The sequence below is a fragment of the Lepidothrix coronata genome, unplaced genomic scaffold, assembly GCF_001604755.1.
Source record: "Lepidothrix coronata isolate B3197 unplaced genomic scaffold, Lepidothrix_coronata-1.0 Scaffold284, whole genome shotgun sequence".
NCBI classification, from domain to species: domain Eukaryota; kingdom Metazoa; phylum Chordata; class Aves; order Passeriformes; family Pipridae; genus Lepidothrix; species Lepidothrix coronata.
In genome coordinates, this window is record NW_016690464.1 from 205647 (window position 1) to 229986 (window position 24340).

At 40.5% G+C, this 24340-nt stretch overlaps 1 protein-coding gene across 3 annotated transcripts in view; it reads left to right on the forward strand.

The window, feature by feature from the left end:
- The window catches only part of WDHD1 (WD repeat and HMG-box DNA binding protein 1), a 28539-nt gene extending 5969 nt beyond the window's left edge, over nt 1-22570 (forward strand). For 2 of the 3 annotated variants that reach the window (XM_017836812.1, XM_017836811.1), the window contains exons 5-26: nt 1356-1467; nt 1992-2042; nt 3211-3306; nt 4716-4808; nt 5713-5819; nt 6799-6934; nt 7098-7287; nt 7470-7660; nt 8299-8483; nt 9608-9849; nt 10362-10499; nt 11450-11606; nt 13309-13423; nt 14805-14936; nt 15412-15644; nt 17280-17410; nt 18084-18140; nt 18963-19009; nt 19147-19305; nt 19702-19889; nt 20905-21040; nt 21616-22570. In XM_017836812.1, coding sequence (XP_017692301.1) covers nt 1356-1467; nt 1992-2042; nt 3211-3306; nt 4716-4808; nt 5713-5819; nt 6799-6934; nt 7098-7287; nt 7470-7660; nt 8299-8483; nt 9608-9849; nt 10362-10499; nt 11450-11606; nt 13309-13423; nt 14805-14936; nt 15412-15644; nt 17280-17410; nt 18084-18140; nt 18963-19009; nt 19147-19305; nt 19702-19889; nt 20905-21040; nt 21616-21816 — 3097 coding nt within the window. In that variant the 3' untranslated portion in view covers nt 21817-22570. The remainder of the gene's footprint in view (nt 1-1355; nt 1468-1991; nt 2043-3210; nt 3307-4715; nt 4809-5712; nt 5820-6798; nt 6935-7097; nt 7288-7469; nt 7661-8298; nt 8484-9607; nt 9850-10361; nt 10500-11449; nt 11607-13308; nt 13424-14804; nt 14937-15411; nt 15645-17279; nt 17411-18083; nt 18141-18962; nt 19010-19146; nt 19306-19701; nt 19890-20904; nt 21041-21615) is intronic. The other variant, XM_017836813.1, reaches the window with a different exon arrangement.
- Nucleotides 22571-24340: the final 1770 nt, after the last annotated feature.

The window sequence follows — 24340 nt, forward strand, 5'->3', positions numbered from 1 at the left end:
ATCCACTAGGCAATGGGTTTTATTGCTGTTTTTGTTCCATGTGTTTAAGGCTCAGGTGATTCTCAATTGGATGTGCTGAGCTCTTTGGGCAACTCAGGCTGTCTGCTTGCCTCTCTTCTGGAATTTGTCCTCCAGGAGATGGCAGAGCGTTGTGTCTGCTCCCTGGCTCCTCTAAGTGTGGATTGAACCAGAAAGCAATGTGGATGAATATGCTGGACTGCAAACTCTGGCAGCTGTGGAACAGACACACCAGCTCCACCAAAACTGGGAGGCTGGGCAGCTGTGGGCAGCAACAACCCTGATCTCCAAATCTGGCAGGGATCATGGGGTTGGGCCCTTTGCCAGTGCTTGTTTCTGAGGGAACAGCTCTGCCCCAGGATCTCACTTTGATTAGGGAGATTAGGCAGACAGCAAACTCTCTGCTGGTTCTAAAACTTTCCCAAAACCCCAGGATTTCTGCAGCCTGGCCAAGGCTCTCATATTTTTAGGAAAAATAGCTCATAAGACTGTAAGGCCACCCCTCAGTGAGGCCTTCTGTGACATACTGAAGGAGAAGGTAACAGCCATGAAGTGAAGGAGTGCAACTAAGAAGAATTGCTTCTGGTTGTCCCAAATTTCTCCATTTTTTAACATGAAGTCTGCAAACTTCAGTTTTATACAAGTTTAACATCCAACTGGCTGCCAAAGTTCGCATGAAGTATTTGAAAAGAGTTAAAAGTAATGGTTCACTCTTTAGAATTAGGTCCTAAAATGAAATTTCTCTTTGGGGGTGTTGCAATGAAGCACGAGAGGGAGTGGTACTGGAAGTTTGTTGCAGGAGCTCTTTGCCCTAGGAGTTAGGATTGGTGTTTTGATTTAATTGCTATAATTTTGGAGGAGGGAATAAAGCTACAGAATTCCAGTGAATGGTCTTAAAAATCCTGTTAAAATGTCACAAAATAAACTCCTTGCTTTATCTGTTTTTAAAAGCCACGTGACCTAATAATTATGCTAATGAATGTTGGTCCCATTCAGCAGATAGTTCTTGTTAAGTCATCAGTGGTATCTAAGCAGAGGTTTTCATGAGGTCAGGTAGAATATTATGTTAAACAGGTATGTGGTCTGTGTGTACATAATATTCTTCAGAGAACAACCATATTTTATGAACTTTGACACGAACAAAAGTGATTTTCTGATAAAAATAGTCTGGCTGTACTCCTAGTGTTGTAAGCCTCAAGATTCTCATTTTCCATTACGTCATACAGTGTTGAGAGCTGTAACTTCCCCAAAAGATATTTGGTACCCAGTTTTTATTGCCATAAACACATAGTTTGTCACTGTTAATATTTTTATGTCTGTGTCATTGGGATGTGCAGTGACTTTATGATCAAAGTTGTGGAGGTGACTGACAGCAGCAAGCAGAAAACATTCAGAGGACACGAGGCTCCTGTTTTAAGCCTGTCTTTTGACCCCAAGGATGTTTACCTGGTAAAAAAGACTTTCTTGTTTACTTTCTACTTTGAATCTTATTTTTTCCTAGTGGGGGAAAAAAAGAACTAAAAATGTAGTTTTTACCAAAAACCAAGCAGTGACTGGGCACATGAGACAACTTAATTTTGGCTGCTGATGGAGTGTGTCACAACTTGTTCTCCCAGGAGAACTCAGTTCTGTGTCTTGTTCTTTTGGAATCTGATGCTGATCTGATTTTAGAGGAGAAAAGATGGCTCACTAAAGAAATTCAATATTAGTTTTGAGCCTCTTTTGCAAATAAGCAGCTCATTTGAAGTACAAGGGTTTGCAATTGCAGTAGCTTGGAGTTGAGCACAGTTATGAAGATGACAGTATTAGAAGGTTTTAAGTCCTAAAATGGTTTAAACAGGGAGGCTTTCTTCTTAAAACTGCCTGTGTGTCATGTGTCTATTCTGCATCGGTTCTGGGGATTTTTCCATTTTGTAGCTTTAATTTCCCTATGTCTTTAATTATTAATTTGTTTACAAAATTCTCTTGCCCAGGCATCGGCGAGCTGTGATGGCTCTGTCAGAGTCTGGAAAATTGAAGATCAGGTAAAAGGCCTGCCTTTCCATGCTAACTGTTTCCTAAAAAATCCAGGATTTCACAGACAGCGAGGAGAGCTGGACTGAAATAGCCCTCCTGGAACAGGATTTTCTTTTGGGGGAAGAATTCTAACTACACTTTGCAGTTTACTTTTATGTACTTCTGGGAGAAATTCCAAAGCCTGATTATGAAATGTTGCCTGGGTAGCTGTGGATTGTTCTTCCTGTCTGTGAAATCCCTGGTGTCTTCTGTTCATCTTTCCTAATTGGCCAACATTGGGTATTTTGTCCTTGGCACATTCAAAAATAGCACTGCTGTGTGAAGATGGGAATTGACATCAGATTCCTCGTTTTGAGATTTCAGCTCCTTGCCTTCAGGATTAAGGAAGAATTTTTATTATAGTAAAAACAATTTATTAATTGTAATAGACAGATTCAGCCTCTGCTCTTGGAACTCTAAGGAATTTGAAAAGACAGTTTCAGGTGAAGGCTTTAATAAGAGAATTCTGCATGTGGATATGGGATTAGTTTTGCTAAATGCTGTTGACTGGAATAAGAATCCCTGTGGAATTATTCCTGTAAGTACAGTTGAAAATATACCCCTCCACACTTGTGGATTGCTACTTTTTAAAGAAAAAAGCATAATTCTGGTGTGAAGTCTCCTGTTCCAGACTGAGATTCTCCTTTTGGGGAAATTACAGTGAGAGTATTCTAGGATTGTGGCAGTTTGATGGGTGAATCTGTGCTGTGATTTGAGATTACAGCCATTCATTCTTTATAGTTTTATATATCTTTATACTGCTGTGGCCACATTCAGGCCACCTTGCTGCACTTGATAGAGGTTTGACAGATGCTTTTTGGCCACATTTCTCTGTAACTTTAAAGTAGATGAGCTTGTTTGTTCTGTACTTGATTAAAAATACATGTTCCGTGATTTTATTTCTGTTACAAGTAGTTTTATTGTCATTAAAATAGTTTCAGGGCTACATTGACAAAGTATTTTTAAGGCAGTATGTACCACTGTATTTGAATGAAAGAGATTACTTCAGTCCCAAAAATTATGTGGGTTTTTTTTTCCTTTTGCTTTCTCACACGCTTTAAGAATTTGTACAATACAGTAAATTTTCGCTGAGCTTGAAAGCTTTTTTTTTTTTTCTATTTAATATTTTGTTTTCAGACATGCACAACAAGCTGGCAGCTGCTGCAGAAGTGTAATGATGTGATAAATGCTAAATCAATCTGCAGGCTTGGCTGGCAACCTGGCACTGGGAAGGTGAGTGACAGTGTTTCATCACATCTTAATCCTTCTTCTCTCTCTCTGACTCCAACAGCGGAATTCAATCCGGGCAAGCCCAGATTGCACCTCCTGGCAGCAGGAAAAATATTTGGGGTGAAGTTCCCTTTTGGGAAAAATGAAGAGCTGGGAATGGTTCCTGGTTTAAGCTCCAGGCTGTGTTTGGCTCTAGTCCAGCTGTCAGCCCCAAGCAGCGTTAAACAGTCGCGTTGTGCTGAATAGGAAGGAACATTGTACATGAGGGAAGTAATCAAATTGCTCACAACAGACCATCAAAGGAGTTCAGGCTTTCTCTGCTTTAAGTAAACTTTGCCCTATCAGTGATTTTGCTCTGTAAGTATTTCCTTAGCAAGTTGTTCCCTTTCTTTTTACTTGAAGAACAAAGTTGAAGGGGGTTGGAGGCAGGTGGGGGTCGGGCTCTTCTCCCAAGTTACAAGTGTCAGGACAAGGCTCAAGTTGTGCCAGGGGAGGTTTAGATTGAATATTAGGAAAAATTTCTTTATGGGAAGGGCTGTCCAGCCCTGGCACAGCTGCCCAGGGCAGTGGTGGAGTCTCCATCCCTGGAGGGATTTAAAAGCCGTGTGGATGTGGCACTTGGGGACATGGGTCAGTGGTGAAGATGGCAGTGTTAGGTTAATGGTTAGACTTGATCTCAGAGGACTTTTCCAACCTAAATGATTCCATGATTCTTCAGAATAGCTGGCTGCTATGATAGTGTTACATATAAATTTTCTGTGGAAGTGCAAATGTCACCTGCAGTAAAAACAGTTTCCATAAAAACAAATGCTTCCAGATTTTAGCCCAATTCCTCACACAGACATGTATATGAAATATAAGCAATTGTCTTGCTTCTCTTACAAAGCAAATTGCTAGAATCCTAACAAAAATAAATCCTAAAGAAATAAACAGCCAGTAACATTTATGTAGTTCTGTGAAAGATGGAACAAGCTGTTTCAGGAATCAGCTATTCAAATAAGAGTTACTGAGAAATTGTAACCTGATCAAAAGGAGTCTGGGGAGGGAGGAAGGGGAAAGAATAATGTAATCCTTGTGCTCAGAGCATTGAAAACTATATGTGTGTGTGTGTCAGCTGCTTGATAAATGAGAACTTCTAACCTTATGGTGCAGTTTTCTGCCAGAAGGAAATGAAGATTAAAGTAAAAACAGACATGTTTTGCTCTGTTACATGTGGAAAGCATTAAAGAACCTTGTAATTTAAATTACTTCAGCTTTCTCTCTCAGTTGGCATTGCTAGGATTTTAGAGAGCTGCTAAATACTGAGGCAGTCACATCTGTGAGGCTTCTGAATGAAGGAGCTGTGCTATTTGAATGTTCTCTTTGACAGGTAATCTGTTCTAAATTGTCTCATATTTTTTTCCTTTGAGCAGTTGCTGGCAGTTCCTGTAGATAAAGTTGTTAAACTGTACAGAAGAGAAACCTGGGATAGTCAATTGGATCTATCAGATGCCTCCATCACACTGGTGGGTACATGAACCAGGTGCTTGTTAAATAATCTGTAATTTAAATGTTATTCTGCTGGAAATTATCTTCTGGACAGTATCTTCCCACTTCTCTTGGTAATGATTGTTCACCTTTTCTATTTAATTACTGATCCTGTTACTTTCTGTTGGAAATCAGGGCAGAAATACTAACTGATGTCAAACATCTTTGTGTGGCTCTGGTTTCCCCTCTTTCACTTACAGTAACCCACTGGATCTCTAAAGTCTCCTGGTGAGTCACCAACTGCAGCTGAAGAACATCTGTTTTCACCAGTTGCTCTAAATACAGAGCTTTTTAGGGAAAATGTGAAGGGTATTATTTCTATACAGAACAGAGATATCAGTTTTTCACTTTATATTTTATTAAGCTGAAATTTAGTAGCCCTAACTGTCCCATCCTCTTTGTTTTGGGCTCATTGTGTACTTGGAAATCTTTGGGTTAAAGAGAATCACCTTCCTAGTGTTATTAAGATGCAGAACACACATTTTAATGGATTTAAATTTGTAGAACTTAATAAAGTTCAAAATAAATAAAGCTACATTTAGTGCTGAGTTTGCAAAGTACACTCTGCTTCTGTCTACGTGTTTAGAATTGGGTTTAGTTCAACCTCATGGTTTATGACAGAAGATGGATATTCTAAACCAAAAATAGGTGTGCTATCTTTAAAGAATGTTTGTTTTTTTTAGACACCATCTTTATAATAATTTTTAAAGAAAGGGAACTACCTAAGCCCAGTAGTGGGGGCTGGATATGACCTGGTAAAGCTGATTATTATGAATTTTTTTTTATTCCAGAATATCTGTCTGTTTTAAGCTCCAGAAGAGGAATGCTGTGCATGCACTGGTAATTTTTTTTATTGTTATTTGTTTTGTTTTTTTTCCTTAGCCCCTGAATGTTGTGGCCTGGTCTCCTTGTGGGCAGTACCTGGCAGCTGGAAGTGTGGATGGGAGCATAGTGGTGTGGAATGTGGAAACCCAGGAGTGCATAGAGAGGTATTCAGTGTTGTTCCATAAATCCCCAAGCACATCTTTTTTTTTTTCCTGAAAAAGAATTCTGTTGTCTTTTCTGTAAAACCTTTTTGTGCAAAGATAGAACTCTGCCTCTTGAAAAATCATAATAATATTTAGAGGATGTCGTGGTTTAACCTGGCAGGCAGCTTAGGGAAGGGACATCAATGTGGATTTTGTTCAAATTCCATAGTCTAGTTTTCTGTGTGCAAATATCTTTTATGACTTTTTAATCTAATAGCTGATTAAAGGATAGTTTTGATGGAAACAAAAATGTCCCTCCATCACAAAGCCCAAGATCATTGGCAGTAAGATGTGTTTTCCAAAGGGAGAGGGAAATGCAGGTAAGTCAGTCAGCCACCCTCACCTCACAAAAAAAGACAGACTGGTGAATTGCACTTTTTCTTGGTTAGTTAAAGCATCTCTCTTTAAAAAAAAATGAAAAAAAAAATTAAGAAGATTATTATTAAATGAGGTAGAGAAGACGAAAAGAGATGATTTATCTGCCTGAGTATTTTGGGTACTGCAATGCCTATGTTAAGAATTAAAGACAGATTATGTAAATAATTAATGGGTTTATTTTTTGTGAGGATAAAGGGTGGAAAAGATAGAGGATTAACTCATCAGTTTGGTGCAAGAGAAACTACTAATGTTCTTTTAACTAGATGTTTCTGGAATATAGGACTGCTGGGGAATTTGTCCTTTCTACATGTATCAGGAAGCTGTTGTTTGTTGATTTTTTTTTTTAAAGCTTAATTGATTTCATTCATAGAAAAGGAAGACTTTCTCTGTTTTTTGTAGAAGCTATTTATTCTAAAGGTGACCTGTTAGTTATTTTGTTATGTGTAACATCACTTTCTTGTGCTACTAAATGTTACTGCTTTTTACAATAACTCTCAGGGTGGGGCGGGGGTTCTGCCCTGAGGAGCTTGCCAAAAATCCATTATTTTTGTATTCTTTTTAGGATGAAGCATGAGAAAAATTACTCAATTTGTGGACTGGCATGGCACCCTAAATATAAGCAAGTTGCTTACACAGACACTGAAGGAAATCTGGGGCTGCTGGAAAATGTTGGCGTTGTAGAGAAGCCAAAGGACAAGGTGCTCAGCGCCAATCATTTCTTAAATTGACACCCATTATTTAGGTTATAGGTTATACTGAACATTCTGCTTTGTGTGCTGCAAGTTCCCTCTTGTGTGTTAATTGATTTCCTGAGTTCCATGTCCAAAGGGAGTGTTGTGGTGATTGTTGGTCTGGGTTTAGGTTGCCAGTGCAGTGGCCAAGGACTACAACGATCTCTTTGATGGAGACGACGACGACTATTTCAATGGAGATATGGTTGAACCTCAGTCCTCCCCAAACCCTGCAGCTGATGAAGATGATGATGGTGACCTTATGCTAACTTCAGGCCGTCCAAGAAGGGCAATAATTGATGAGGATGATAACTCACTAGGTACAGAATGAACTAATTTCCATTTATTGCTTTTATTGGGATGATCTTTAGCATCCTCCACTCAGATACACTCTGATTTATTTTTCCAGATAAATCTTGACTGTCTTAAGTTTTTTCACCTAAATTCTGTCATAATACTGTGTGTAAAATGTAATTTATTTATTTTTTTTTTTTACTTACAGATATTGGGTTGATAAAAGCTAGCTCCAGCCTTCTTGAAAAGGAGGAAGATGGTGATGATCAGACTGGTGGCTTTTCAGCTTTGCCACCATCATCTACACAGCAGCATTTTTATGATGGGCCAATGCCAACCCCCAAGCAAAGGCCCTTCCAGTCTGGCTCCACTCCTGCACATCTCATGCATCGATTCATGGTAAATCTATGTGGTTATGTGGACTTAGGTGCTTTTTTTTACATTGAATAATGCCCAGTTCTTATTGTGTTTTAATCTAATCTTATCCAAGATTTTTGATTTTTATTTTTTTTTTTTTAATACTTCACAGTGTGAAGCTAAATAATGAAAAATGGCTTTGTGTTAATGCAAAGACTCCATAATGTTTTGGTTTACATTTCAGTTGTTTTAGAGATAAATACAGAATCACAGAATCAATTAGGCTGGAGAAGAAAGACCTCTGAGATTGAGTCCAGAAGCAAACTATCCACTTTGTGCTCATGTCACTGAATTCTAGCAGATCTGTTTTAAAATTCTTTTTTTAGTCAGAATTGTGGGTATTTTTGTGCTGTCAAGACTTGCATGTTAATCATCCACTGTTTCTTTCTAACTGCAAATTCTTCACACTTAATTTTGCAAGGAGAGGGATGGCTAAGCCAGGAGGATGAAACCAATTTCTGCCTAATTCAGCCATTTTAGGAACCACGAGTCCTGATTACACAAGTCTTCAGTCTTCCTCCAGCCTCCTACCCACTCTTGTTTCAGACAACACAGTCAGAGCAGGCTGATTTAGGCCAGTGTGCTTGATTTGATGGGAGTTTTTTGGTTCTTTCTCCTAGGTGTGGAATTCAGTTGGTATCATCCGCTGTTACAACGATGAGCAGGACAATGCCATAGATGTAGAATTCCACGACACCTCTGTGCATCATGCAACACACCTGCCCAACTCCCTGAACCACACCATGGCTGACCTCTCTGCTGAAGCTATTTTGCTGGCCTGTGAGGGTACAGAGGAACTTGCAAGGTAAGTCATGGCCTTGCTCTGCAAAACCCATGATATGGAGCCACGTTTCACTTGTTTCAAGTATTTCGGCTTTTATTTTCCAGCTTCTATCACTTTTTTTTTTTGAGTTTTTTGGCTTTTGATCTTTCTTTTTTTTTTTTTTTAAATTTTTTTATGGGACCACCTTAGAGGAGGACTTTCACATCCACCCACTTGGAGACGTCGAGAGTATTGAAAAATGTAATTTGTTTCCTGACGGTTTCTTTTAAATCCCTTTTCCAAATATAAATATACTGGAAACTTCACGCATTGCAGGCTCAAAGGGAATTGTAAACATGAACAATAGTTTTTCAGTCTGCTCAGATCAAAGATCAGTCATAAGGGTTCAGCTGTTTCTTTTCACACTGTTGCCAAGGAGACATGTTCGGAGATACCCAAGGAATTATAAGTGTGAGGAACACAAGTTTATGGAAACCATAGAAAGATTTAAGCAGCTGGGCCATCTAGACTCTGTTCTTACATTTAAGAGCAATAGCAACAATATTGTATTGCTGATTTCTGGGGAAACATCTTGAAGAAAGAACTTTCTTCTTACTTTCACACATACAACATTGTGATAAGTTGAAAGGCACTCTTTACTTTTAAAAATATTGGGTTTTTTGTTGGTTGTCTGACTTTGAAAGTGTAATTTTTTTCCTCAGTGAAAATGGGAAATCTCTTAAAAGCCACAGTGTCTGTGGATTGGTCACAAGCAGTTTTCAATTATTAAGGTGGCAGAACTGAAGTTTTTAATTTTTTCTTCCTTTTTGAGAGGCAGCATAGTACAACAGACTCGGAATGAGGGCTGATATTCAGAGGTGCCAAGCACCTTCGGTTCTTACTAATGTTAATTAAGCAGGATATTTACCTGCTTCCTTCTAAAAAATCTCCCCTCAGACCTTTTAACTGTCTCTGCTTTAGGCTTTGGAGGCTCTAAAAGGTCAAGCTGGCTCTTCAGTTTCTGAATAATAAGAGCAACACCTTTGCAAATGTGTAATGTGGAGTTCCATCACGATTGCAAGTCTCTGATAAAAGTCTAAAATACTGGTGTATTTTCAGGTACTGTATTTTAATTCATATTTGTGTGTTCTCTGTCTGTGCTTTAGCAAGCTCCACTGCATTCATTTTGGCTCCTGGGATGCCAACAAGGAGTGGACAGTGGATATGCCAAAGGATGAGGACATTGAGGCCATCTGCCTGGGCCAAGGCTGGGCTGCTTGTGCCACCAGTGCCTTCCTGGTCCGTGTGTTCACAGTTGGAGGAGTTCAGAGAGAGATCTTCAGCCTCCCAGGCCCAGTGGTGTCCATGGCAGGGCACGGAGAGCAGCTGATGATTATTTATCACAGAGGTAGTTTTCTCCCTTTTGTCTTTTTTTTTTTCTTTTTTGAACCAGGGTTGTTTTCAATCCTCATCTCTTACTGGCTTCACGTTCATTTGGATGTAATCACCAGAAAGTGTTTTCTCCTCCTTTTCTTCATGATCCTTCTCCTCTTCTGGGTGATGCTTTTACGAGCACATCCGTCACAACCCACGGATCTGGGACTTCTGACAGCAAAGCCTGTGTTTTATAATGGAAAGCTGAGATGAACCTGTGGGGAAGGGGAGAATTTTGTAACACTGACATGAATGGATTAAACTTGGGTTTCAGATGTGCCAGAATGAATTACCATGGGAAATTAAGGAAGCAGTTGTTATGCATGCCTGGTGTGTCCAAAATGACAAACAGTTGCTTGTCTGACAGTGGTATTCAGGGGTAACCCTGCATTAGAATTAGTTTTTGATTCAAAACTAATTTAGCCAAGAGACAAGACAATTCTGTCTTCTGTTTTCTAACACAGTCATTGAACAACTTCTTCCTAGGTACTGGGTTTGATGGGGACCAGTGCCTCGGGGTACAGCTGATGGAGCTGGGAAAGAAGAAAAGGCAAATTTTGCATGGAGACCCTCTTTCTCTTACAAGGAAATCGTATTTGGTATGGGTTGGATTCTCTGCAGAAGGTATGAAATACCTGCATGAGTGGTGTTGAGAAATATTGACACTATTGGGGGAATTACAGGAAAGCTGGAGAGGGACTTTGGACAAGGATCTGGAGTGAGAGGACAAGGGGGAATGGCTTCCCACTGGCAGAGGGCAGGGTTAGATGGGATGTTGGGAAGGAATTCCTGCCTGTGAAGGTGGTGAGGCCCTGGCACAGGTTGCCCAGAGAAGCTGTGGCTGCCCCATCCCTGGAAGTGTCCAAGGCCAGGTTGGACAGGGCTTGGAGCAACCTGGGCTAGTGGAAGGTGTCCCTGCCCATGGCAGAGGGTTGGAATGAGATGGGCTTTAAAGTCCCTTCCAACCCAAACCATTCTGGGATTCTGTGGAGGAGTTTCACTAATTAATACCCTCTTAGTAATGATGATCTGGGACCTGGACTTTGTATTTTCTATCTCCCCAACGCTAAAAAAAAAAAATCTCTTTTTCTATTCCTTCAAGATATTTATCAAAAATATTTAATATTTTCCCACTAGGAATAAAATACACTTGAATGTTACCAGAACTCGTTCTCCTGATTGGTTTCCCTGCTCAGCAAGAAGAAATAAAAACTGCATCAGTGCTCCCTGATGCCCCCAAAGTTCGTGGTTTTTCTGGAGGAGTTTTTATGATGACCAGAAAGAATAATTGTAAAATAGCTTGGGAATCCCCCCAAGCAGTGTGAACTTGATTTCTTCATGAAGTGTTTCAAATGTGAACCTGTCAGTTGACCAGCAGTGGCGCTGACTGACAGAAGGTGGCGCATCTTTCCAAGGGAAATGTTTTTTTCCCCCGACTAATTCGTACTGTGTTTTTGGGAGAGAGGATGTCGTATTTGAGACATGTAAACCATCCTTTCCCAGCCCTATCCACCACTTCCATCTTGCTGGTGCTGTGATATGTGACAATAACTGCTCTCATCTGTGACAAACAGGTACCCCTTGTTACGTGGATTCCGAGGGGATCGTGCGGATGTTGAACCGAGGGCTTGGGAACACTTGGATTCCAGTGTGCAACACCAGGGAGCAATGCAAAGGAAAATCTGATCACTACTGGGTCGTTGGCATCCATGAAAACCCCCAGCAGCTCAGGTCAGATAATTCACGAGGAAACACTTTGTTTTGTCTTGGTTTTTCAATCCCGGAGCACTTTTTACTGAGAGAGGCTGGAAAGATCTTCTACTGAAACAGGTGGCTGGTAAATATGCACAGCAAATGGTTAGTTCCTAAATATAATAATGAATCATCCATGCAGAATTAAACTGGTTTTGAATAAACTCATTAGAGTTTTATAACTTGGAACTGGTTAACTGTGGCTTTTTGCCTTGGCTGAGAGGTGTGTGTGCACTTCATTGTGAAATCACACATCTCTGAGGCAAGCACATTCATAAAGCTGCAGTTTGGTAAAGAATCCTGCTGAAAAGTTGTGGATCCTATCAGGAATCTGCTTCTCCTGCTCATGGTGTTTTGGGGTTTGATTGTGGAGTTGGGGTTTTATTGATCTCCCCCTGCATTTTCCCCTTCTGTGCTTTGAAAAGAATCCAATCCTATAACTAATCTCCATCATTAGACAGAGATAAATTAAGAGATAAATCAGACATAGATAAATCAGAGCTGTCTGTTATTGTTATATTAATATTTAACCTGTGGCCACAAAGAACAATTTTGTATGTAAATTTGCTCAAATATTTATCTGAAAGTCAACCATTTCTTTATAAAATGTGATAGTGGTGTGTCTAAACAACTGTTTCTCTTTACTGTAACATGCATCCTGGACATTTAGTTGCTAATCTTTATTTGTATCCCTTTTTATTCAGGAGTCTGTGTCCTTTTCCTAACAGAGCAGATTCCATCAGCTCACATATTTTACTGAAATTCAGACTCTTTGACTTTACTAGTCATGCACAATTGTCGAGGTTGGTGGGAGACTGCATTTTATTTAAACTTATGTGACATTCTTCGTAATCCTCTGCTTTTTTGGAATAAGGGAAATAATTTGATATCTCTGGTAAATGTCACTTTGTTGCCTGTTTCTCCTTCTAAATCCAGAAAATTCCCCAAAAATGTGCAGGACACATCACATTGATGAGATGGTCAACTGTGAGTCTGTCATCATGATTTTTTTCCCTCTAGTCCAAGAAAGACTGTGCTGCTCTCTGAGTTACAAAGAACATTTTACTCAAAACCAGCAGCATAATAAAGATAAGGGAGAGGGGGGAGGGTTGTTGTAGAAACACCACATGCCTTAATTAAGAGATAGCCAGAACACTAATGCTTCCTGTTCTTTTTTTTTTTCAAGTCTCTGACACAGCAGCTTATAAAACCAGATGTTTTTGTCAATGCTGCACTGGTGCTGCTGGAAATACAGCTCCTCCCCAATCAATGGTTTGCTTAGGTGATTGTTACCAGAAAGCACTTGTTTAAAATGTAATGAAACAGTAAGTCTGTGCCTTCTGTTGTTCAGTGGTTTCAGATTTAAATGAATTGCATTTACTCTTCGTAGTAGCTGTTAAATCATGTATTGTGTGAGACCAAGAGCAGCGTGTGTTACGTGCCACGTTCGGAGTCTGCAGTGGGAACAAGAGCAGTGTGTGCCTTGCTGGTTTGGAAATCTTTCCTTGGTTGCCACGTAAAAACAACCCTTTGTGATGCAATCTTACATATTGCCATGTTTAATCCAGTCATTTGATTACTACTTTTTAAAGAGCAAATCCTCTTAAAGTATCTTGCTTCTTAGGAAGACGCGATTTAGGTGTTGGAACAACTGCAGGTGTGTTTTGTTTCCTGTGCACAGGTGTATTCCCTGCAAAGGATCCCGGTTCCCTCCCACACTGCCACGGCCTGCTGTAGCAATTTTACCTTTTCAGCTTCCTTACTGCCAAGTTACAACAGAAAAGGGGCAGATGGAGGTATGGAATGGTGTCGAGCCCACAGCTGGTACTCTCAGGTGTCCCCGTAGCAGGGATTATACAAGATTCCTATTAATCATCTCTGCTATGAAAGAGGACAGTGCAAACCCTGAGTAAGACACATGGCTAAGGAGGTTATCTGGGTTCACTGTTTTGTCTCATGTGATTTGGTTCACAACTGTTTCCTGAAGGATGCAAGATAAAGCTGCCAGAACTGATCCAAAGTTGTATTTACACATAATCTGTTTCTGACCAGAGAAGTCTTACTCACCCTCTCAGGTTTTTTTAGTGGGTAGAGATACCAAATCTTGGGATCCCAATCAAGATCCCCTTGAAAATGTCTATTTTTTAATATTTTAGGCATAACAAAATTTCTGGGAGGTGTCTTTTTGAAAGATGAAAGTATTCAAATTCATATAATTGCTCTGAACACATAGGCCTTCCCCCTTGACTTTTTTTCTGAAGGTAGAGGCTGGTTGAAGCAAGATGTGCCTGTGGAGAATTTCTAGAAAAATACCTGTATTTATTCTTCAATTTTTATTGGTTTAAACATTTCAAACTCGTGGTGCTCAGCTGTAATGCACAGAATAGAAATGAACATAAAAATCTAATCTCAGCCTTAGAGAGAGTTCAGTGCTGTTTGAAATTTATTCTCTTTGATAGACGCGTAGATAAAAATGTCAATAATAAACACACTGTCATTTTTAATGAATTCTCCTTCATTTGGTTAAGTCGTTTTGTTCTTTATCTGATAGAGTCTGTCTTCCATTCCTCCCTTCACCCAAAATAATGGGAGGAGAATGCCAGGAACTGCTAATTTGGCTTGAGGGACTATGTATAGATATAGAAACAAATTATTCCAATACATCTGATGAAAACACAGTGGGTTTGAATAAGTTTGTATTTATTTTGAACAGAACTAGGCTGGTCTAATAGCCATTACAGCATTTTGTGAACAACCAGAGTTGTATTTTCTGTAGGTAAACTCCCACATTTACTGAGTTATTCTGGAGTACTTCCAGTTTGCTGTGGGACAGCATTTATAAGCTAAAATAATCAATTTATTCTAGAATTCTCTGTCCTGGTAGCATATTGGTGAACATGTAGGTCTCATCCTGCTTGCAAGCCTGTAGTATAAATGGAATTTAACATATATGGCAACTGTTTGAATCAGTTTTTATATGGGTGGTTGTTAGTGTGGTCTATTTTTTCCTCACTAGGCATTGGCTTTGAAGAGAATTATCTCCCCCTCACCCTCATTATCAAAGGAAAGGAACATTTAAGGATAAACTGATAAAATACATTGTAAATTGTTAGGCATTATGTCATGGGCTGGTTTTTCCCCTCTGAATTCCAACAAACATCCTTCTCCCTTTTCCAGGAGCAGTACTGGCGTTCTGTTGTGTTTCAAAACCACGTGGATTACTTATCCAAAAATGGCTACGAATTTGATGAAAGTGCTAAAAATCAGGCAGTGAAAGAGCAGCAAGAACTTTTAATGAAGCTGTTTGCTGTAAGTACAAACACGTGACAGAAAGAGTCCCTGAGATGTTACCTCTGAGGCTGGAGGTGTCCAAGGCCAGGCTGGATGGGGCTTGGAGCAACCTGGGATAGTGGAAGGTGTCCCTGCCCATGGCAGGGGGTGGAACTGGATGAGCTTTAAGGTCCCTTCCAACCCAAACCATTCTGGGATTCGGGGATTTATTGGTAGATGGGATTTGATGTAAATGTTGATGGGATTCCTCTTACTGGGAATCTGGCAATCCAGCTAGTTCAGACTATGATAAGAGACTGCAGTTCATCTTGTTATTGCTTATCAGCATGAAGGGAGGGTAGGGGGAAGAAGGAGAAAAAAAGAGCTTTTTCTCTTGTTGTTGGAAGTTTGTCTTCATTCATTTGCTCCCCCAAGACAATAATACTCTGCTCCTGGGGTCTTGAGAGAGCTGTGTAGCTGAAACGTGTGACTCCCCGGGCTCCTTCTCTTCCAGCTCTCCTGCAAACTGGAGCGGGAGTTCCGCTGTGTGGAACTGGCCGACCTCATGGCTCCCAACGTGGTGAGCCTGGCCATCAAATACGCCTCCCGCTCCCGCCGCATCAACCTCGCCCAGCGCCTCAGCCAGCTGGCTGTGGAGAAAGCCACTGAGCTGGCAACAGCACAGGGAGATGAAGAAGAGGAGGAGGAGGAGGAGGAAGAGGATTTCCGGAAGCACTTGAGTGCTGGGTAACATGAATTTCTGTGGCTAAAAAAACCTGGCAACGCTCTGACTGCTCCTCTAATATTTTGGTGCGCTTTTCTGGGCCGGAGTTTGCAGCGTGTTTGTTATGAAGCAACAGTTTGTGTTGCTCTGCTTACGAATTGTATTCTTGTTGATATCTTGTGAGGACTCATTAGCACCGGGATACAAACACAGAGGGAAATATCCCCACTCCTTGCTTCCTGTAGGTCTGTGTTCAACAACTTCAGAGGCAAAGCAGGCCCAATACTAAGTTGCTCTGACTGGAATTTTTTTTTTCTTCCCACCTTCCCCTGCCTTGTGCTGCTTTGGTTATTTGACTCCCACCTGGTTTTTTTTTTCCCTTCTCTTTTTGCACCAGTCTCTCCATCTTGATTCATTTCACACCTACCTTAAAATCCTGTCTCTCTCCAGCCCTCCCTTTTTCAGTATCCTATCCCAGTGTATCCTATTTAGTCTTACTGTCCCCTAACTAATAATCTCAGCTCTTCAAATTCATGGAACATACTACAGGCTGGCTTTGCATTCTTCCCTCTGAGCTATCTACCTTTCCTCTCCTACCTTCATCTGCTTTGTAAAGCATGAGGAGGCAAAACTTGTGTGTAGGTTTGGGGATTTTGTTTGTTTGGTTGTTTTTGTTTTGTTTTGTTTTTTGTTTGTTTGTTTGTTTGGTTTTTTTTTTTTTGTTTGGTTTGGTTTGGTTTTTTTGGCTGGTTGGGATTTCTTATTTTTTTTTTTTTTTTTTTTTTTGTTTGGTTTGGTTTGGTTTTTTTGGCTGGTTGGGATTTCTTATTTTTAATATAGACCATACAGAAGAACTGTGTTCTTATTTGGCCACTGGGTGTACAACTATAACAAAATTAGTTGCTAACCACTAGTCTGATAGTGCAGAAAAGAATGTCATAACACTTCGTTGGAAGCAATGTCTTCCTATAGCAATTTTATGTGTGAAGTTTGGGACTTATTTAGGCAAGAGAAAGTGATAAGTCCCTGAACTTATCTGCAACCTTTTCCTTACTCTTCTGTGTGAAACTGTGCAGTCAAAACTAATTTCTAAATGCTCTGGCTTGTTCTTCTGGATCCTATGTGGAAGCTGTAATCCCATATCTGTAACTTCAAGCACTCTGAGGGTTAAAGTTAATCACAAACATGTGTTGTTCTTAATATTTACAGATTTCAATAATTGGCAAAGATTAGGAGGGAAATGCAAGAAATGTACATCCTCCTGCGCTGGAATTCAGGGAATAATCAGGTTAAATGTTAAAACTTGCTGCATAAGTTTCAGCTTGAAACTATATATCCATGTTGCCACCTGGGTGGTAATTCAGGGGTGCAGGCAAGTTATCTGGTATTATTGGTGATACTGGAAGTATATATTTAAATGGAGATTACAGATCCTTAAAACTTGCATTTATATTTGTGGCAAACTGTTCTGGCAACAAAGTTCTGCAGTGGTTAATGAATCTTTATTTAATTTAATCATCACAGTTTAATCAGAGGTATAATGCACATAAATGCCAAACGTTATTGTTCTTTTTTCCTAAATTAAGTAAGTGAGCTCGCTATCTATTGTTCCAGTTTTCCTTCTGAATGTGGTGACCACTTCCTTTCCTTCCCTTTAGTTACAGCAGCTCAGCCACGGAGTGGGGTCAGCTGCCAGTCAGGAACGTTCAGCAGGACCAAGAAGTGGAAGATGCTGAGGAAACTGATGCCTGTGAGGAAGCAGAAGAAACTCCAGAAGTGCATAAACAGAGTAAGAAAAATATATTCTCTGAATAGACTGGAAGCTATCTGGATAACTTTTACAGGCTTAATCAGGAATTAAGTCTGTATTCCAGGCTCTGCCTGCAGTCGCTGCAGAGAAACAAGTTCCGTGTGTGTCATCTGCTGTGTCACAGCTTGTGTGTGCATTGTACTTAGTAACCATTTCAGGGACCCTTGGGGAGTTTTTCCTGCTGCCTGATTCTATTCCTAAAGGGCTGGGTCACCTTCTGAGCACTTACTTTGGTTTCAGCTCAAATCTCACAGGAGTTGAATTGATAGATGAGTAGTTTGCCTGGCACACTTTAAGAATGAGCTTAAGGTTTAAGAAATAAATATACAGCTCTAAATCTAGGTAGAGATGACAGATGGTTTGGTAAAAGTGTATGGTTTAAAAATGAAAAGTCACACTTCAAAATATGAATTACTTCACTATAATTATAGAATCACAAAATCACAGAATGGTTTGGGTTGGGAGGGGACCTTAAAGACCATCCAGTTCCAACCCCCTGCCATGGGCAGGGACACCTTCCACTAGACCAGATTGCTCCAAGCCTCCCCCTTTCTTAGCTGTCTGTTTGGGGTTTTGTTTTTAAAGCAGTTATGCTATCACATTTTATTGCACTTCAATATATACCCCTTTCTTTTTTTTTTTTTTTCTAAAGGGCCAAATCCTTTCTCCAAAGGTGTCACTTCAGCAGAGGTGACTACTCCAAAGTCTGGTGAGTAAACCTCCATTTATTCCAGGATGAGAATTTTGTCATGCTTCACAATATCTGCTCCTGTTTATATCATCTGTTCTCCCACTGCTACTTCAAGTTAGTCCATAACAGTGTTGACAAATGTAACTTCACAGAACCATGGAATGGTTTGGGTTGGAAGGGACCTTAAAGACCATCTCCTTCCAACCCCCTGCCATGGGCAGGGACACCTTCCACTATCCCAGGTTGCTCCAAGCCCCGTCCAACCTGTCCTGGTTGCACTGATTGTGCAACTCACATTTTTAGGAGGTTCCCTATTCCTGTCTCCATTACCTAATGATGTTCCATAACACCCTTCTGACTGACTTGGCTGTGCCAAATGCTGAGTGTCTGCCTGGCTGTGCCATGAAGGCATTCTTTGGGACAAAGGGAAAACGGAGCACGGTGATCAGTGGGTTTATTTTACTAATCACAGGCACATCTATTGGTTGCACTTGCAAGGCAGAGTGAATAAACCCTGCCTTGATCTGTGAGTGTGAGCAGGCAGGGGCAGAATGTGACCTCTAGCAACCTGCCAACCCTCCAGCAAGAATAATAGGAGTGGAAACGGATTTGGGAGTGGAGGAAGTCCTGGGTCTTCCTCCGGGTTTGTATTTTAAGCTGTTGGTCCTGTGTGGCATTTCTGATGACTAATAATAGCTGAGCACATATAGTTTAACCTTCAGGGGGTTACTAAAATGTCTTTCTACTCATCTAAAATGTGCACATTGCTTCAGAGATTTATGTGTGTGTGTGTGTACACACATGCACACACTTTTATACCCCTTTTTCTTTCCTTTTAAGCAGTTCTAGGTTCATCAAGCAGCCAAGGACGAGTGAATCCATTTAAGGTAAGAATTTCTGCATCTGGTTTTGCTGTGCTCTGAAAATCATATCTGAAGTTTACAATATCACAGATACCTTGGAGGGACAGAGCAGGAGAACATGACAGAAAATAAATAAAACATCTGTTTATTTGTTTTCCCAGGTGTCATCTAACAAAAAGGACCCAGTGGTCCCCTCAGCAAATGTTTTAGACACTATGAGCAGATACTCAAAGAAAACATCTTTGTCTGGCAGTCGAGCTGTGAACAAGCAGAACCCTCCAGTTATAAAGCCTCTGATTCCCAAACCCAAGTCGAAGCAGGTAGTGTTTCTAGTCTTTTATACATTGTTTCTGTGAGCAAAGAACAATAAATTGAATTTTACCAGCTTTTATCAAGGATGAAACCCCGTTGACTGAGTAAAACAGCTTAGATGGCAAAATTCATTTTAAGCACAATGCAAAAGCTATGAAAGCACATAAAACAGCAGAAAAAAAAATCAGTTGTAGAAATTACATTCTGCACTGAATTTTGAGCTTTTATTTTAAATTGTGTGAATAAACTTCTGCTGTGCTGAAATTGGATGGATTAAATGCTCTATTAATGCAAGTGATTATTATGTCTTTAGGAAGGGCTTAGGGTTTGTTAGGCTGCAGTAGTATGTGTTATTTGAGAGTGAGGTGTTCTTACCTTTTCTTTTTTAACCTCAATTTCCATAGGCTTCAGCAACCTCCTTCTTCCAACCTCGTACACTTACACCCAACCCTAGTGAAAAAGCAGTGGAAGAAAGAGAAGGAAAAGCAGTGGAAGAAAGAGAAGGAAAAGCAGTGGAAGACGGAGAAGGAAAAGCAGGAAATGAGTCCCATGAAGTCAAAGTCACTGCACAGGAGAACACTGAAAACAGAAGGTGAGTGACAGTTGCATCTCAATACCATATTCCAGTTTTCACAGAATTACAAGTCCAAAACCTGTTTTGTTTCTGAAGGTGTTGGACTGGCCAGAGAAGCATAACATGAAGATTAAAGGTTAGCTCACAAGTTATCACATTTGTGGACCCACTTCAGAAATGTGGGAGTGAACAATAAGTGAGCAGTGCAAAATGTAATTTTGGGGCTCTAAGCAGTGATTTTTGCCTTGATACTGCTTGTAGTGACCTTTGAATGATAAATGAAACCACGCTGCTGTGTCAGTTCCAAGTATAGGAAATACTTAAAGTTTAAACACCTCTACAAAATCTCAAAGTCTAAAAGCTAAGGGTTTTGTGAGAAGGAGTAAAAGCTTTGTTTTGGTGGGTTTTTCAAAAGAGAAAGCAAACAAAAAAAAAAAAGCAAACAAAAACTCACTTAAGGAGCATGTCTGTTCCTAGCTAAGACTTTAATCTGTCTTGTTCCTCTGGAGCAGATGTATTTTCTAACAATCCCAGTCCTCATGAAACTTGCATTATTATAATCATGTTTCATTTAGACTTCATTTAACTGAGGAAGATGAAGGTAATTATTACTCATTTGGGCTGGCATTCTTTTCATTAACCTTTACAGATAATGTTCTACAACAAGTGGCAAGGAGAATTGTGAGAAGGATTAGCAGAAACATGCTAATGGATGTGCTCTATTTTTAGGTTGATGGGACCCTGTCAGAAAGGAAGAGAACCATTGTGCTTTGTCATTCTAAAACTGGAATGTTAATCTCCATATATATCATGGTCTTTATAAAAATACTTGACTTAGTCTTGCCTTGTCAGCATGTTCTTTGAAATATTGAAATAGGAGAGAGGAGGCTGCTGACTAGAGGTGTCTTGTCTTCTGAGAACAAAAAAAAAAATCCAATTAGGTGCTGTTTAGAAATGTTGCTTTGGGGGATTTTTTTTTTTATGGTTTTCCTATAACCTTCTTAACCAGGCAATTTTCGTGTGCTTGCTTTAGACCAAGGACAGGTTTCCAGATGTGGCTGGAGGAGAACAGAGCAAACATTTTGACAGATAATCCTGATCTGAACGAAGCAGAAGTAATAAAAGAAGGCATGAGTCGATTTAGAATGTTGACATCAGAGGAAAGGATGGTAAGCAAACGTTCTCTACTTCTGTGGTTTTGATAATTTTTTTTCCCTCCCACTGAATCTCTTTGGTTATTTTCAGTCAGGAATTTTTTCTTTAAATTCTGCTGTTCTCCATTTTTATGGATTTCAGTTTTGAATGGTGCCATGATCTGTGACATGTTCTTCATGAAAATATAAACTGAATAATAATTAGTATCAGAAAGCAGCTTTTTCAAAGTGGGGCTTGTGAGAGAAACACAGTCAAAGAACAAATAACAAAAGGGAAAGGAAGGAGTTTAAAGGGACATAATCAGGCTTAAGCCACTGGGACCTAAATTCGTTCTGACTCGATTTGTTGGGCCTTTTGGGTTTTCTTATTTGTCCAGAAGGACAATTAAGAGCTTCTATTTCATACACAGGCTCAAATGAAATACAGTTTTGAAGGAGAACACTGCTAGAAAAAAGGAAAGTGAGGGAATTCGTCCTGACTCAATCCTTCTTAACGGGAATTATTTCAGCGCCTTAAACTCAGGAAATAAGGTGTAGAAAATAAAGTGGTGAGTTTTGTGGCCTAATTTGTAGCTGTCTGTTCTTCAAAGGTGTGGACTGAGAAAGCAAAAGGAGGGGCAGTCAATGGTTTAGCAGAAGATAAAAAGCGGAAGCGTCCCACGGCTGACGAAGGTGAAGGGAGAAGGAGCCAGGAGGAAAAATCGGAGGACACAAACGCATCCAAAAAATCCAAGCCTTTGGACCAATCCACAAATGGCAGGTTGTCAGCTTTTGCCTTCAAGCAGAGCTAAATGACGTGGTGCCTTCTCAGTGTCTGTGTTCTGTGCTCAGGTAGCTCTGTACGGAGGGAACTGGCTGCCTTGCTCAGAGAGCACCAACAGAAGGAGTGATTTGCTCCAAATAGTCTCTTAGAAAGTGTTTTATAATCAGTTCTTGAGGGAAATGTTGAAATCTACTCTCACAATTTTTTTACTATAAAGCTTGATAGCAAAATTCCTATTAATGGGCCTGCTCCCTGGAGGCACTGGAAGCTGAGTTCCACAGTGCTGTGTAGCTGTGACACACACACACACACATTGTGTGCCTTGATACTTGTAATATTTGGTGCTAAATGCAGATTAATCATTCTGGGGAGCATAAACTGTGTCCAAAAATCTGCCCTGTGATTTTAGAGAGGCAAAGGAATGGCTTCTGTACCATTCCTACTGCCTGGGAGTAAGACACTCAAGGAAATGGGCGTGAGGGGAAGAAAGCTGAACACCAGCAACACATTAAACTGCATTTTCAACATCTGTGGCAGTGGCAGAGAGCACTTTGACACAGGCAGGGATAGAAAACCAGGGCAGAAGCTGAATTAGGAAGGTCAGGTGTGCAAAGCCAAGCCACTCCAGACTGTGCAAATGTGCTTTCCCAATCCATGGCTCAGCAGGGTCCAGAAGAACTTGAAAATGTGTTTATTATTTTCTGTAACGTTTGTTTTTTAAATAAAATGCGAAAGTTTCCTCGTTTAAGTTGGTGTTGTAATTGAAGCAAACAGATTTTTACCTGCCAGCCCCAAGACAGTCAGTCACATTTACCCTGCTCTGGAGACAGGGCCCTGTACCTAATAAGTGTATTCGAAGCAAACCCAACTTTTGAAATGTTTTTTAAGATCAGTTAAAATAATTTAACTCTTTAGCGTAGTAACTGAGCCTGGAGAGTTCTCAATTTTTTTCCCCCTGGTTTTGCATGTCCTTTCATTGTTTCCTCTTCCCATTTCTCTTCACACTGGCACAGTAAGAAATTGTTGAAGTAGTTGCCCAGAGAAGCTGTGGCTGCCCCATCCCTGGAAGTGTTCCAGGCCAGGTTGGATGGGGCTTGGAGCAACCTGGGCTAGTGGAAGGTGTCCCAGCCCATGACAGGGGGTTGGACTTGATGGCTTTTAAAGGTCCCTTCCAACCCAAACCATTCCCTGACTATTGCTGAAAATACATCAGTCAGACTTGATGATCTTAAAGGTCTTTTCCAACCCAAACGATTCTTTGATTCTATAAAAGGCAAATGACTCTCCTTTAAAAACACATTTTTACCATTGAAATCTGTAGATTGAAGATTCAGTGAGATTTCAGTAAAAGCCATTCAATTTTAGCATTAGAGGTCTTTCATTTGACTATTTTAACAATTGCTGTAGGTCATTTTGGAGAAAGCTGCTCCTGTTTTTACCACATGTAAAAAAAGAAAAAGGTGGTCATGGTGTCAACCAGGGATGGTAAATACAAACAGTGAAAATCCTGAAGCCCTGGCAATTTAAATGCTTTTGTCATTCACAGCTCTCATCTATAATTACACATTTTATTTGTTTAAACTGCTGGTGGACAGCAAGTAATAATCTAAGTAATAATTAATTTTCTGCACCAACATAATGCAGGAAGCTCAGGAGAGTAGTGGCACATCACTGTGATTTTTCTACATTCTTCAGGAAAAAATACTGCATCAGAGACTGGGATTTACTTTGAGGTAGTAAAGCCTATTTCCAAATTTGGGTGTTTTGGGGAAAAATTGGATTGCAGTGGTAACATCCTGTTAGAAAAATCACTGGGCCTGGTGAACTGTAATGTTTTCTTTCTTTTAGACCAGGTTGTTCTGTGGGTGACTTGAGCATCTTGAGCACGGTGCTGGGAGATGTTCCAGGTAGTTCTTTTCATCCCTATCCACAGAATCCATGTTTGAGCTGCCTGTGTGGAGCCTTTTCTACAGACCTGAGAGGAGAAGTGGTGTTAGAAGGGACCAAGTCCAACCCCCCTGCCATGAGCAGGTCAGCCTTCCACCATATCTGGGGAGGTATCCACTGCTGCACTGGTCCCACAAAGCATCCAAAGTCCTTTTGGCTCCTGCTGGAGGGAGGAAATAGCCAAAGTAAACTTCCAAGAGAGTGGGATGTTTGCAGTCATGTAGCTCTTCTGGACAAACACACCAAAGGTCTGTTTAAAACAAGGCTCCTGGATTTAGTGGGTGGTTTCATGGAAGTCACCGGGGATATTTGGCATCATCCTGCAGGTCCCTGGTTTCCATGTGCTTTTACTCCTGGCAGAGTTCTTGCTGTGTAACATCTGTGGGTTTTGTCAGACCCCATGTGCACGGCCCTGGGGTCACAGTCTGGGTCTCACTGCCACCCCCACGGCTGGTTAGAGCTGGCAAAGCTGTTTCCAGCATCAGATTTGAGGTTTTGCATTGGAGCTGCGTGACTGCCGTAGAATAATGGAATTTTTAAGGTTGGAAAAGACCTCTAAGATCATGGAGTCCAACCAGCACTGCCAAGCCCACCACTGACCCCTG